At 42.8% G+C, this 11,863-nt stretch overlaps 1 protein-coding gene across 5 annotated transcripts in view; it reads right to left on the bottom strand.

The window, feature by feature from the left end:
- Window positions 1-223: 223 nt before the first annotated feature.
- The window catches only part of LOC127001467 (indian hedgehog protein-like), a 45,860-nt gene continuing 34,220 nt past the window's right edge, over window positions 224-11,863 (bottom strand). The window contains exons 3-7 of one of the 5 annotated variants that reach the window (XR_007755294.1): window positions 9,875-9,936; window positions 9,334-9,529; window positions 5,886-6,203; window positions 763-3,546; window positions 224-684 (exon numbers count right to left, since the gene is read on the bottom strand). Coding sequence is in view for 1 of the 5 variants with exons in the window: in XM_050865993.1 (XP_050721950.1) it covers window positions 3,101-3,546; window positions 5,886-6,203; window positions 9,334-9,529; window positions 9,875-9,936 (1,022 nt within the window). In the remaining 4 variants the exon portion in view is untranslated. Of the gene's footprint in view, window positions 3,547-5,885; window positions 6,204-9,333; window positions 9,530-9,874; window positions 9,937-11,863 lie in introns of all 5 variants that reach the window. The other 4 variants (XR_007755297.1, XR_007755296.1, XR_007755295.1 and 1 more) reach the window with 4 other exon arrangements.

Raw genomic sequence — 11,863 nt, 5'->3', positions numbered from 1 at the left:
TGAGAGAGAGAGAGAGAGAGAGAGAGAGAGAGAGAGAGAGAGAGAGAGAGAGAGAGAGAGAGAGAGAGAGAGAGAGAGAGAGAGAGAGAGAGAGAGAGAGAGAGAGAGAGAGAAATGTTGGGGATTGTGTGTTAGGATTTATAGCTGGTTACTATGTTGTTGGATTTGTCTATCTTACTTTAACACACACACACACACACACACACACACACACACACGGTAGGTAAAGAAACACACATTAAGTCTTGCATGTGAAGCTTATAGTTGCCTTTAATCCATTAATTAATAACTAAGAGGTATACCATTCCCGGGTTAGACAGGAGTATATAACAAGCGTACACAGGGGCGTCGTCCGTGGGGTTCCGGTTGTAGTAGACACTGAATTTATCTGTATAGTTGTTTTCATATTCTTTCTTTGTATTAAGTTCGCTGATTCATACACATCATTCCACTTCGTATTGGTATAAAAAAAAAACTTGTTCTGGAAAACTGATCTGAACTTGTCATTATAAAAAAAACTTGCTCTGGAAAACTGATCTGAACTTGTCATTATAAAAAAAACTTGCTCTGGAGACTGATCTGAACTTGTCATAATAAAAAAAGCTTGCTTTGGGAAACTGATCTGAACTTGTCATAATAAAAAAACTTGCTCTGGAGACTGATCTGAACTTGTCATAAAAAAAACTTACTCTGGAGACTGATCTGAACTTGTCATAAAAAAACTTACTCTGGAGACTGATCTGAACTTGTCATAAAAAAAACTTACTCTGGAGACTGATCTGAACTTGTCATAATAAAAAAACTTGCTCTGGGAAACTGATTTGAGCTTGTCATAATAAAAAAAGCTTGCTCTGGGAAACTGATCTGAACTTGTTATAATAAAAAAAAACTTGCTCTGGGAAACTGATCTGAACTTGTCATAATAAAAAAACTTGCTCTGGAGACTGATCTGAACTTGTCATAATAAAAAAAACTTGCTCTGGGAAACTGATCTGAACTTGTCATAATAAAAAAACTTGCTCTGGGAAACTGATCTGAACTTGTTATAATAAAAAAAATTTGCTCTGGAAAACTGATCTGAACTTGTCATAATAAAGAGTGGTAACATATTATTTTGACAATATTTGACCTACGAAAATGAGCTCTTCAAAATAAAGATTGGTTATATATTATTTTGACAATATTTGACCTACGAAAATGAACTGTTGTCAAAAACGGAGATTAATTAACATTATTTTGACTATCTGGAATACGAAAATGAACTTGTCAAAATCAATAGGAGTTAACATTATTTTGACAATATATGACCTACGAAAATGAACTGTTGTCAAAATGGAGATCAGTTAACATTCTATAATTTGACAAAAGTTCATTCATACATCACGACTGACATTTTCTAGGGCAGTTTCCCCCTTCATATGAGATACAATTAGAACAAAGGGTGTGGAATGGCGAACGTACCCTATAATTTAATCGTTCCCATATCCTTTCTTGTATAATCATTTCCATACTTCCTCTTCGACCTTCTTAACTGACCTTTACATGACCTTTATTCCTATCATATATGAGATACAATTAGAATGGCGAACATAACCTGTAGTATAATCATTCCCATATTCCTTTCTTGTATAGTCGTTTTCATACTCCCGTTTCGACCTTCTTAGCTGACCTTTACATGACCTATATTCCTTTCACTACTCATTGATGGCGCTGTCGGTTGAGTCCCTCCATTTTGAGGCGTTTGGAGTTGCTGGGGTGTGTCCTGTATTTAGTGGCAGTGGCGGTGGGAGTTAAAAAAATGTGTAGCAGCGGCGGTGGTGGTGGTGGTGGTTTTGGTGTCGTGGATAATGTGGGGCTGGTGGTGGCGGCGAGGGTGATATTGTTAAGGGTGAACTGTTGGTATTACTTTTTAATATCCTCGTTCTTTTCTTTCCTCATTTTGTGTCGTGGGGAGAAAAGTCTAAATGAGGTTTTTGTATGTATTCCTTAGATGTGTACGCCTGATCTATTTGTGTATGGAAGGGTTGTAGGTGTGCATGGGTGGCTGTATAGCTCGAGTGTGAGGAGTCTGCGAGTAACCTGAATAAATCATATCTGTTTTATTCGTGTAAGGAGGGGTAGTGAGTGTGACCGGCTGTTTGGCTTGGGTGTGAGGAGTCTGCGAGTTACCTCAAATAAAGCAATGTTCTGACTGTATGTGTAGGCTGGTGGGTGCTTCTTTAATGATACTATTTCCTTAACATTTCGGCTACTATGTCTCTAGAGGGTATCATGCTTCAACGTTTTTGGCATCATAGGAGAAGACAACTCGTATACTGTATATGTACTGTTTTAACTACTCTCTATCAGTGCCTCACCACATTGATTATATGCTAATACTTTCCTCCTCATCAGTGACCCCTTCTTTGAGTGCGTTTACATCTCGTTTTCTCTAAATGAAAAGGTCACGTACGTTTGCTCTCTCTTCCATCATCATTTCCTATGTATGTACTCGTATCCGTTCATGACCCCCAAGTAACAGCCATGGCATTATGCAAAGCTCTTTTATGAGGGCGAGTCTTGGGGTCGATGGGAGGGAGATAGGGAGTGGGAAGCTTGGAAGTATAAGTTCAAGGGTGTGAGTTTGGGTGTGGGGTATATATTCAAGGTGGGGGATGCATGTAAGGGGTGGGGGTGGGGTAAGATCATTGGGTTAAGGGTAGGAAAGAGGGAGTTTGAAGGGTAACGGTGTAGGGTTCGTGAAATGAGAAGTGCCAGAGTATACTTTGTTTAAATAATTTGGTAAATAAGCCCAGCCCACGCCAGCCCAGCAATCACCAATAGGATTCAACTTTTCTCAGTATTCAACAACCCCATGCAGCCCGAGTTGGAGAAGAGACGTGTCTTGCATACACTCTGTTAGGCAGGGGCTTATTTAGAATGCTAATGTGAACTGTTTTAAATAACTAGGATACAGGAGTTAGGACAGGATTTTGAGTGTGAGGAAGAGGGGACATAAATGCAAATAAAATTAGTTACATAGGTGATAAGGATGTACGACCAGGGAAGGGAGTTTGGGGGTAAGGGACAGTCAGGGAAAGGGAAGGGGAGCACGTAGGGATTACCAAGACCTAGCGAGGACACCCATGAAGGAGAAGGCTGTGCGGGGGAGAGGCACAGACAGCCACAGCTTCTGCAGGAGGTTGTTGGGGGGTGCCGTGGGTCGAACCTGCAGGACATAGGAGGCGGCCTGCTCAGAGCTGTACCAGAGACGCCCAATCTCCTTGACGGCGCTCACTAGGTACGCTTCCCCCTCCCCTTCCTCCTCCTTGTCCTCCTGCTCCTCCTCCTCCCGACCCAAAATCCCCCACAGTGCCTTCGAGACGGCCTTTTTCGCCGTTGACGCAGCTTGTTCCAGGAGTCCAGGACGCAGACGCAGCAGGGAGGGGAAGGCTCGTGCCGGCGCCAGGAAGTCGTGGGCGAGGGCGTGGTTGTAGGAGGCATAGCAGGATACGTACACGCCCTCCACCAGAAGAGTTCCCTCCTGCGTCAGTGGCACGTAGGCTCCTGCGGGCGGGGGAGGTGACGAAGGATGCGTTAGTAGGAGCGATATCTATTCACCTATCTATCCTATCACTCTCATATTCATTAAACACTGTCCGTCTGTCTATTTGTTTTCTTTTTTTCGTATTTGCATAGTGCAGCTACCTCTAACCAAAATATGTTAAATAATGTAATACCTACAAGTTTATATGTCCTCCCAATTTGGCTCTCCCGTCCTACGCCATTCCTTGAAAGCAGTTCCTACAATATCAGTCTGCCAAATCCCCTTCCCTACGAACTTTCCTTAACACCCTTTTCAGCTTATGACTGTCTCCAGCATACTTTTCTCTGATGGTGATATGACTTCTTTTGTTTAATTAGTAAAAAAAAAAAAACAAAAAAAAAAACCGCATACTATATACCTTATCTATCACTGCGAAATAAGTATCACCCACACCAAAGATTCGTAATTAATATAAGTTTTGTTGAAATACTAACACAAATATTCTATACACCTAGAAAGGCTGACCATGGACTGCACACTACGGTTGGTAATACTTTGGTCATGTTAATAAAAATGTATTGTGGTGTTTTCCTTCATATTTTCCTTTTTTACCATCCAGCAGTTATGAGGCATGTTAAATAATGATTAGCTCTGTTTAGTAGTTTGATTACCGAGGAATAGGTTAACTACTTTCCGTGGCGCAGGTTGAGGGGGCGGAGCTGAGGGCGAGGTTACAAAATTATCGTGCTGAGCGAATCGTATATTTCCGTTTCTGACCCATGACCATTGTAAAGAAACACCAATATTTAACCATTTCCACGATAACTATAAATGAATCTAGTTATTGGGGTGAAGGAGACAGTTTTGGGTCAGAAATCAGCAAATAGAAGAGGCTCAGGACGATATTCTGGCACCCCGGGGCTGAGGCGGGAAGGTCAGATGTCAGAGGTGGACTGTGACGTGTAGGAAGCGGTCACGGCGTTGCGCAGGAGAATTTACCGAGTTTCTTTATCTATGTGTCGTGTTGCGGGATTATTACATGTGTCGTGGATGGGAGAACAGGCAGAGGTCTACATTATACTGCACACCAAGGCCAGGTAAGGATGTGGAAATAACAGTAACCGGTGATTTAGTCTACCAAGTCTAGCCTACCTTGCGTTGTAATTAGTGAAAGCCATGCATTTCTTTCCACCGCCTCTTATGGTTCATCAGGGTGTTTGCAAGGTAGACTAGGGCACCATTCTTACTGAGTTGCTCTTAGGTATATATTTTTTAATGGTTGGTTATCTTGTTTACAGGTAATTAGTGTCTATCTAATTCCTTGTTTCAAATCTTAGCTTCGTCGGTTCGTGTATAATTTTTACCTATTTGCTCTTCCTAATTTTCTTTTTTTACAGGGTTATCTTGATTTATTGTGCCTAAACTGTCTTCTATTATTGTGCCTAACTTTCATTTATTTTCACTTTGCTTCGTTTTTTTCGCTGGGTGACTAGGCTATCTAAGGGGGTGGGGGGACAGGACACCATTCTTATACATTTTTATCTGTTCCTGTTAATTTTTTATTGTCCTTGCTTGCATTTGTTTCGCTGGTTAACTAGGCTATCAAGGGAGGCCAGGACAACTTTTCTATGCATTGTTCTTCACCTGTTTAACGTATTTACAGGATTGAGTTAAATTCGCTCTTTCCCGCATTTTAACTTGATTTTTTTTATAGCATATGGTATGTGTATATCTTTGGGGTGCACAGTTTAGTTTGGTAAAGTAGGCCGGGGGTGACTCAATGACTGGAGGGCTTGCCAGGCGACTGACTGAGAGGTGCGGAGTTCAATCCTCGCTCGTGATTGCTTGTTAGTGAGAGTGGTAGTTCACCTGTAAGCTGTACATATCTACAACATAACAGTTTTATGATCCTAACCATGTACTTGGCTCGGGCGGCAAGGTGGGGGGGGGGGATTCAACATTTTTGTTTTGTTTGGTAAAGCGTTCCACCCCTCGATCATTTTATCGTGATAGCTGAATCATTGAATAAAGGTGGTTGCAGTTCTCTTCCCCTCCTCCCACCAAAAACAAAGTGCCATTCAAATTTTACCGGCAATGGGAAATACAACTAAACAAGGGGAACACAGTTATCCTATTCAGATGTCGAACAAGCGGTTTTTCTCCTTCTAGTTAACACACCACATAATTAACGTAAATAGCTCCTTCTATATTGGTTGATCCGAAATGAATTAGTTAAATGAATGGCACAGGAACTTTATGGTGTGACCGCAAACACTAGCATTGCCCCTTGACCCCTCTTTACAAACCCCACACGAGACTTGAGATCACTTAGCTACCCACCCATCCAACATATCCGTACCTTGCATGACCTCGTACTCAAACCCGATCACCTCCGTGGGTTCGAGGCCCGTCTGGTTGCTGCCGGCTGCGAAGATGACATCCCCAACATTCACTTCGGCGCCGAACACACTGCTGACGGCGCTGCTGGCGGGCTGGGAGGCGTTGCGGGCTGCGGGAGAAGCCGAGGCGGGGGTGGCGCGGAATAACACATGATTGGGAGACAGCGTAAGGTTGTGTCCAGCGGCGGTGCGTAGTGTGAGGTAGAGTGCTGTCTCCCGTGGCCTCCGATCCAGGAAGCCAAGAATGCGGGTGGTGATGATTGCCCCTTTGCTGTCAACTGTGTATGGGGGGAGAGAAGGGTGAAGTAGTTAAATGGGAGGTTGTTAATGTTGTGTTTGGTTATTACGATGACTGACCCGGTGCATGGCATATATAAGATTGGTACTTTTTTCGAGCCGCTGAGCCGTGAATGGATGATAGGCGGGTCATAGCACATACACAAACTACGTAATACTCTTCTAATTATTCTCAATATTTCCCAGCCAAAATTATTATTATTATTATTATTATTATTATTATTATTATTATTATTATTATTATTATTATTATTACTATAAATACTATTGAATTATTATTATTATTATTATTATTATTATTATTATTATTATTATTATTATTATTATTATTATTATTATTATTATTAGTAGTAGTAGTAGTAGTAGTAGTATTAGTAGAAAAGGCAATAGTAACAATAGCAGAAGGAGGAGGAGTAGGAGGAGGAGGGAGCTGCAGTAGTTGTAGTTGCAACAGCAGCAGTGGTGGTGGAGGAGGAGGAGGAGGAGGAGGAGGAGGAGCAGAAGGAGGAGAAGAAGGTGATCTCGTGCCCTTTTACGCTTCATTAACAATTTATCGAGTTGTTTAGTCAAGTGGAAGGATTATGAGGGAGATGAAAAAGGGGTGATGATGATGATGATGATGATGTATTGTGTGGGTCAAGGTGACGATGGGGATTTTGTCTTTACTTTTCCTCTCCCTTTCTTTTCTTTTCCTTCTTTTTCTTTTCATATCCTCTCCTCACCATCACTTTCCTTACCATTCCTTTTCTTACCATCCTTTTTCTTTCCTTTCCCTACCATTCCACCCCTTTCCTTTCCTTTCCTTTCTATATCCCTCTCATTCCCTTCCCTTCCCTTCTCTTCCCTTCCCTTTCCTCCCCTTTCCCTTCCCTTCCCTTCCCTTCCCTTCCCTTCCCTTCCCTCTCCTCCCCTTCCCTTCCCTTCCCTTCCCTTCCCTTCCCTTCCTTTCCCTTCCCTCTCCTCCCCTTCCCTTCCCTTCCCTCTCCTTCCCTTTCCTTCCCTTCCCCTCTTATCGCATTCCTTCCTTATTCTTTCCTCCTCTCCTTCCCTTTCCTACCCCTACTTCCGTTCCTTTCCGTTCCCTCTATTCTGGTCCGTTCCCTTCCTTTTCCTTTCCCATTCCATCTCTAAATCACCTATGCATTACTGAAAAAGGAGAGGGGGGGAGTAGGGGAGGAAGAAGGGGCTTATGGTATAGGATAGTGGAGGGGTGCATGGTTATGAGGGTCGATGGAGGGGTGGTTGAGGATATTGGTGAAGGGGTGAGAGCAATAGGGAGGGGGCTTTAGATGGTGATTGGTGGTGGGGGGGTGGCAAGGTCCTTCAGGTCTTCTACCCACTGAGGAGGAATGGGAAGGAAATCACCTGGAAATGGAAGGAATATGTTCTTCCTCCTCGCTCTCCCCCCCTCCTTCCCTCCCTGTCCCTCCCGCCGCCACCACATCACATCCAAACGCCTGGAAAACACACGACCGATTGCAAAAAGAAAAAGAAAAACCCAAATTGAAAAATGGAACTAAAAAAGCGATGGCAGAGATTTGTTACACAGAAAATATATACTTGTAGAATAAAATGAAAATGGTTGCAGAGATGAGAAGATAGCGAATGAAAAAATGAAAAAAATAGGACGTGGACGAATGCGAGAGATTATAAATGAAGGAAAAATAAAGTAAAGGCACAAAGGAGAGAGGGAAATGAAGATGTGGGCGTCGACACGAATAGATAAAAAAAGAAGCTTAGTGAATGCGAAGGGCGGAATTGTCATTACGAAAACGAAAGGAAGAAAAGATAAGACGTCCTTCAGATTACTTATTGAAGACAGAATTTGCCAAGTGGAGGAGAAAATTGAAGTATAGAAAGAAAGTTTAGTTCGCCTCATTGGATGGAAACATTTGGTGATTAGGGTAAAATGTTGAAAGTGCAGAAATGTCCATCTCTCTCTCTCTCTCTCTCTCTCTCTCTCCCTAGGCCAAATGGTGTATATGCTTTGTAAGTTTTTAAGTAATTAACTCTCCCTGGACTGGCTTACCAATCGACAGGTCTCGAGACAAAGCTGAAGGTCGAACCGGATTATCACGACCAAGCCGGGACGCGTAAAGCCTTGCAATAATCAACAGAGAGGTGACGGTCCTTAAACCCGTATTCCTAAACATCTCGTCGCCAGTTTGCCTGTTTGAAAACCCTCTCGTACAAGTTGCTGGGATTTTCATGGACCGTTTTGTGATCCTAGTGATATTTTTACTCGACTTTTGCATCTTGAACGGGAAAATCACCCATGCAAATCTGGTTTATCTTCTCTGTGGCCTTGGAAAATAGTCGTAATAGGAGTCCGATACGTTTAAGACTATGGAGCTTATTCTGTTAGGGCACAAGAGAATGTTTACAAACAGAACATCACGTTTCTCCCTATTCCAGTGTTTTATCCTCGGCCGTAAAGAAAAAGGGAATGAGGAACAGTCTTAAAAAGTTTTATTGACATTACTGAAGTAAATTTATGGTATGGAGATCAGGGACATAAAAAAAATGATCACAGCGAGAAATATATGCTTTGAAAAAAAGGATATATTAGTTAGATAGTAAAAACATTGTCCATGAGAGAGAGAGAGAGAGAGAGAGAGAGAGAGAGAGAGAGAGAGAGAGAGAGAGAGAGAGAGAGAGAGAGAGAGAGAGAGAGAGAGAGAGAGAGAGAGATTGTGTATAAAAAAAAGATCCATGTGATAAGAGGTTCTGTGAAAAAGTTTTGTGAGAAGAAAACAGGTTCAACCTTTCCCCTCGAAAATATGTGTAAAGAGAGAGAGAGAGAGAGAGAGAGAGGACAAACCCCTCTTTAAATGCATGAGAGGACATATCTTCATCCACCTCTCTTCCACCCATCCATCCCTTTCCAGTCCCTCCCATCCCTTCCCTTCCACTCCTCCTGCTCAACCTCTTCCCCTCCCTGTCCACCTTCCTATCCTTTCCCTTTACTTTTCCATCCTCTTCTATTCCTCTTTTTCCATTATACACATTCCCCTATTTCTCCCTATCGTTCCCCACTTCACCCCACTGGCCCCCAACCCTCCCCACCTTCACCCAAGCCTTCCTAAACACCCCCCCACATCACCCACTCACCCGCCAGTACTTCGTTGCCGGTTCTGAGGTGGTGCATGGGCGTGGGCGTGCCTGAGGGCGTGGCGGCGCGGGCGGTGGCGGGGAAGCAGGCACCCACGTCGCAGGAACAGCAGTAGTGGTGGCGGGTGATCTTGCTGTAGCAGTAACACAGGTCTCGGTAGCCACAGTTGATATAGAACATGGGACGCGCGTGCTTCTGTAAGGGAACGGAAAGGGAGGTAGAGATGAAGGGCGACTAAGGTCCATACTTTAAACGCATCGGGCTCCCATTATCCAAGCCCACAGAGAAGATTAACCGGGTTTTCATGGGTATTTTTCCCGTTCAGTTTGCAGAAGGCGGGTAAAACTACCACTTGCATCACAAAACAGTCCATGAAAAACCCAGTTACTTCTACGAGAGGCATTTTAAACAGGCGAAATGGGGCGCCGATACGTTTCAAAATACGATGAAGTGTGACAGAGGAATAGGTGAGAGGAGGATGGAGGGTGGGCGAATGGGAGGGAGGGACAAGAGGGTAAGTTGAGGGTGAAGGGACCTTACCCTAGTCTGCCTCAGGAACACGTCCAGATCCTGTCCTTCCTCCACCCCATCCTCGATCAGGCCTGTAGGAGAGAAAACGAAAGATGGAGATAAATTTACATAGATTTACATTGAAGTTCAGCTCCACCCCATCCTCGATCAGGCCTGTAGGAGAGGAAGCGAAAGATGGAGAGAAATTTACATAGATTCACACATAAGTTTACCTCACACAAGCTCCATGGTCCAGACTTGGGGGTTCGTCTTAAATCTAAGTGATACGACATCAAACGGCCCCTAAGACGTTACATTTCTGCCTTAACGAATATTCAGGTATAGCAAATAACAAGTGACAAGTTTCTCCTTTAATAAGAAAATGTTTGACTTTGCTGTGGGCCACGGTGGAATTTATTAATTAATACTACTTCGCTTTTCACCGAAGTGGACGAATTTATTCAGTTGGGTAATTGATTTAAAAATATGCCACTCTTCATCTACGTTGGTATCGTTTGGTAATTGCACATCTGTCATTTTTTGGTCTGATTTTTACGATATTAGCTCTTTGAAATTAGGCGGCAATATTTCTTTTTTAGTCCCTCTTGCTTGAGCTGTAATGTCGACGCGAACTAATTTGTGATCGCAAGAACCGAGATGTTTTACCGTAACCCTTCTACTGTATCCTCTTCCTTTCCTCCCTTCACTCCTTCCCTCTCTCCTTTCTTCCCATCCTCTCATCCTTTCTATTTTCACATCCTACCTTCCTTCCCTCTCTTGTTGTCCTTCCTTTCCTTCTTTCGTCTGTTCTTTACCGTCATATTTCCTTTTCCCTTCTATCCCACTTATCTCTCGCTCCCCCCTTTCTCCCTCCACCCTACTCCCTTCTCCCTTTCCAGTCTTCTCTCCGTCTTTCATTCCCCTCCTTTCCTTCCTGCACTCCCTCCCTCCCTTCTTAACTCTTTCCATCTCATCTTTTTTTTTTCTCTCCCATCCATCTCTTCTTACCTCCCTTTCCTCTTTTTATGTATTGTTTCTTCCTCCACCTCCTCCCTTCTCTCCTTCCTTCCCTCCACCTCTCCTTCCCCTCCCTCCCTGCCTCCACTCCTTCCCTCCCTCCCCCCCTCGTTTTCCACTCCCTCTCTCTTTCCTTTTTGCGGAAGCGGATATGAACGCCGTGACGTCACTAGAGAGAATGGCCGATTTAGACCAAGTTTCCTACCCCCCCTCCCTCCGCTCTCTCTCTCTCTCTCTCTCTCTCTCTCTCTCTCTCTCTCAATCTTTATTATACTTTATTTTTTGTCACCTTTTCTTTTTTGCTGTCTAATTTTCTCTCATTTCGTCTCTTCACTTTTTTTTCTTCTTATTTTTCCTCATTTCCTTTTTTTCTCTCTTTTTCGTCTTTCTCTTCAGTTCAATTTGTGGCTTTCTTATTTTTCTTTTATCATAGTTTTATCCTATTTTTATGGTTGTCTTCTAAATCTCAAATTTCTTCTCAATTTTTTTATCCTTTCCTATTTCTGGTCATTTTCTAAACTTTCTATCTTTCCCATTTTTCTTTTTTCTAAATCTCAAGTTTCTTCTTCTCATTTCTATCCTTTACTATTTCAGGTCTTTTTCTCAACATTCTATCTCTTCCAATCTCAAGTCTCATCTTTTCATATTTATTCTGTACTATTTCAGGTCTTTTTCCTAATTTTCTATATTTTCCATTGTTTATCTTCGTTCCCTTCGTTCTTTGTTCTTCTGTCCTCCTGCCCACGCATCATTCACTTGTGTTTCTCCTCCGATTACATCTCGAATTCCTTCTTTTTATCATTTCTCTTTACGTTATCCTTTCGACCCTTTGATTCTCCATTGCCTTTGTTCCTCCCTGCTGTGTCCCTTCTTTCCTTCCTTCCCTCTCGTCACTCAATTACTGATGTTTCTCCGGTTGTTTCTTGGCTTTATTCTTCTCATTTTTCTTTTTATTATATACTTTTAACTTTATTTTCTTTCTTCCTTTGTTTTCCTTTTGGC

This window comes from Eriocheir sinensis, chromosome 21 (genome assembly GCF_024679095.1).
Source record: "Eriocheir sinensis breed Jianghai 21 chromosome 21, ASM2467909v1, whole genome shotgun sequence".
Lineage (NCBI taxonomy): Eukaryota > Metazoa > Arthropoda > Malacostraca > Decapoda > Varunidae > Eriocheir > Eriocheir sinensis.
The sequence above is the reverse complement of the archived record's forward strand: the minus strand, read 5'-3'. Positions and strand labels throughout refer to the sequence as shown.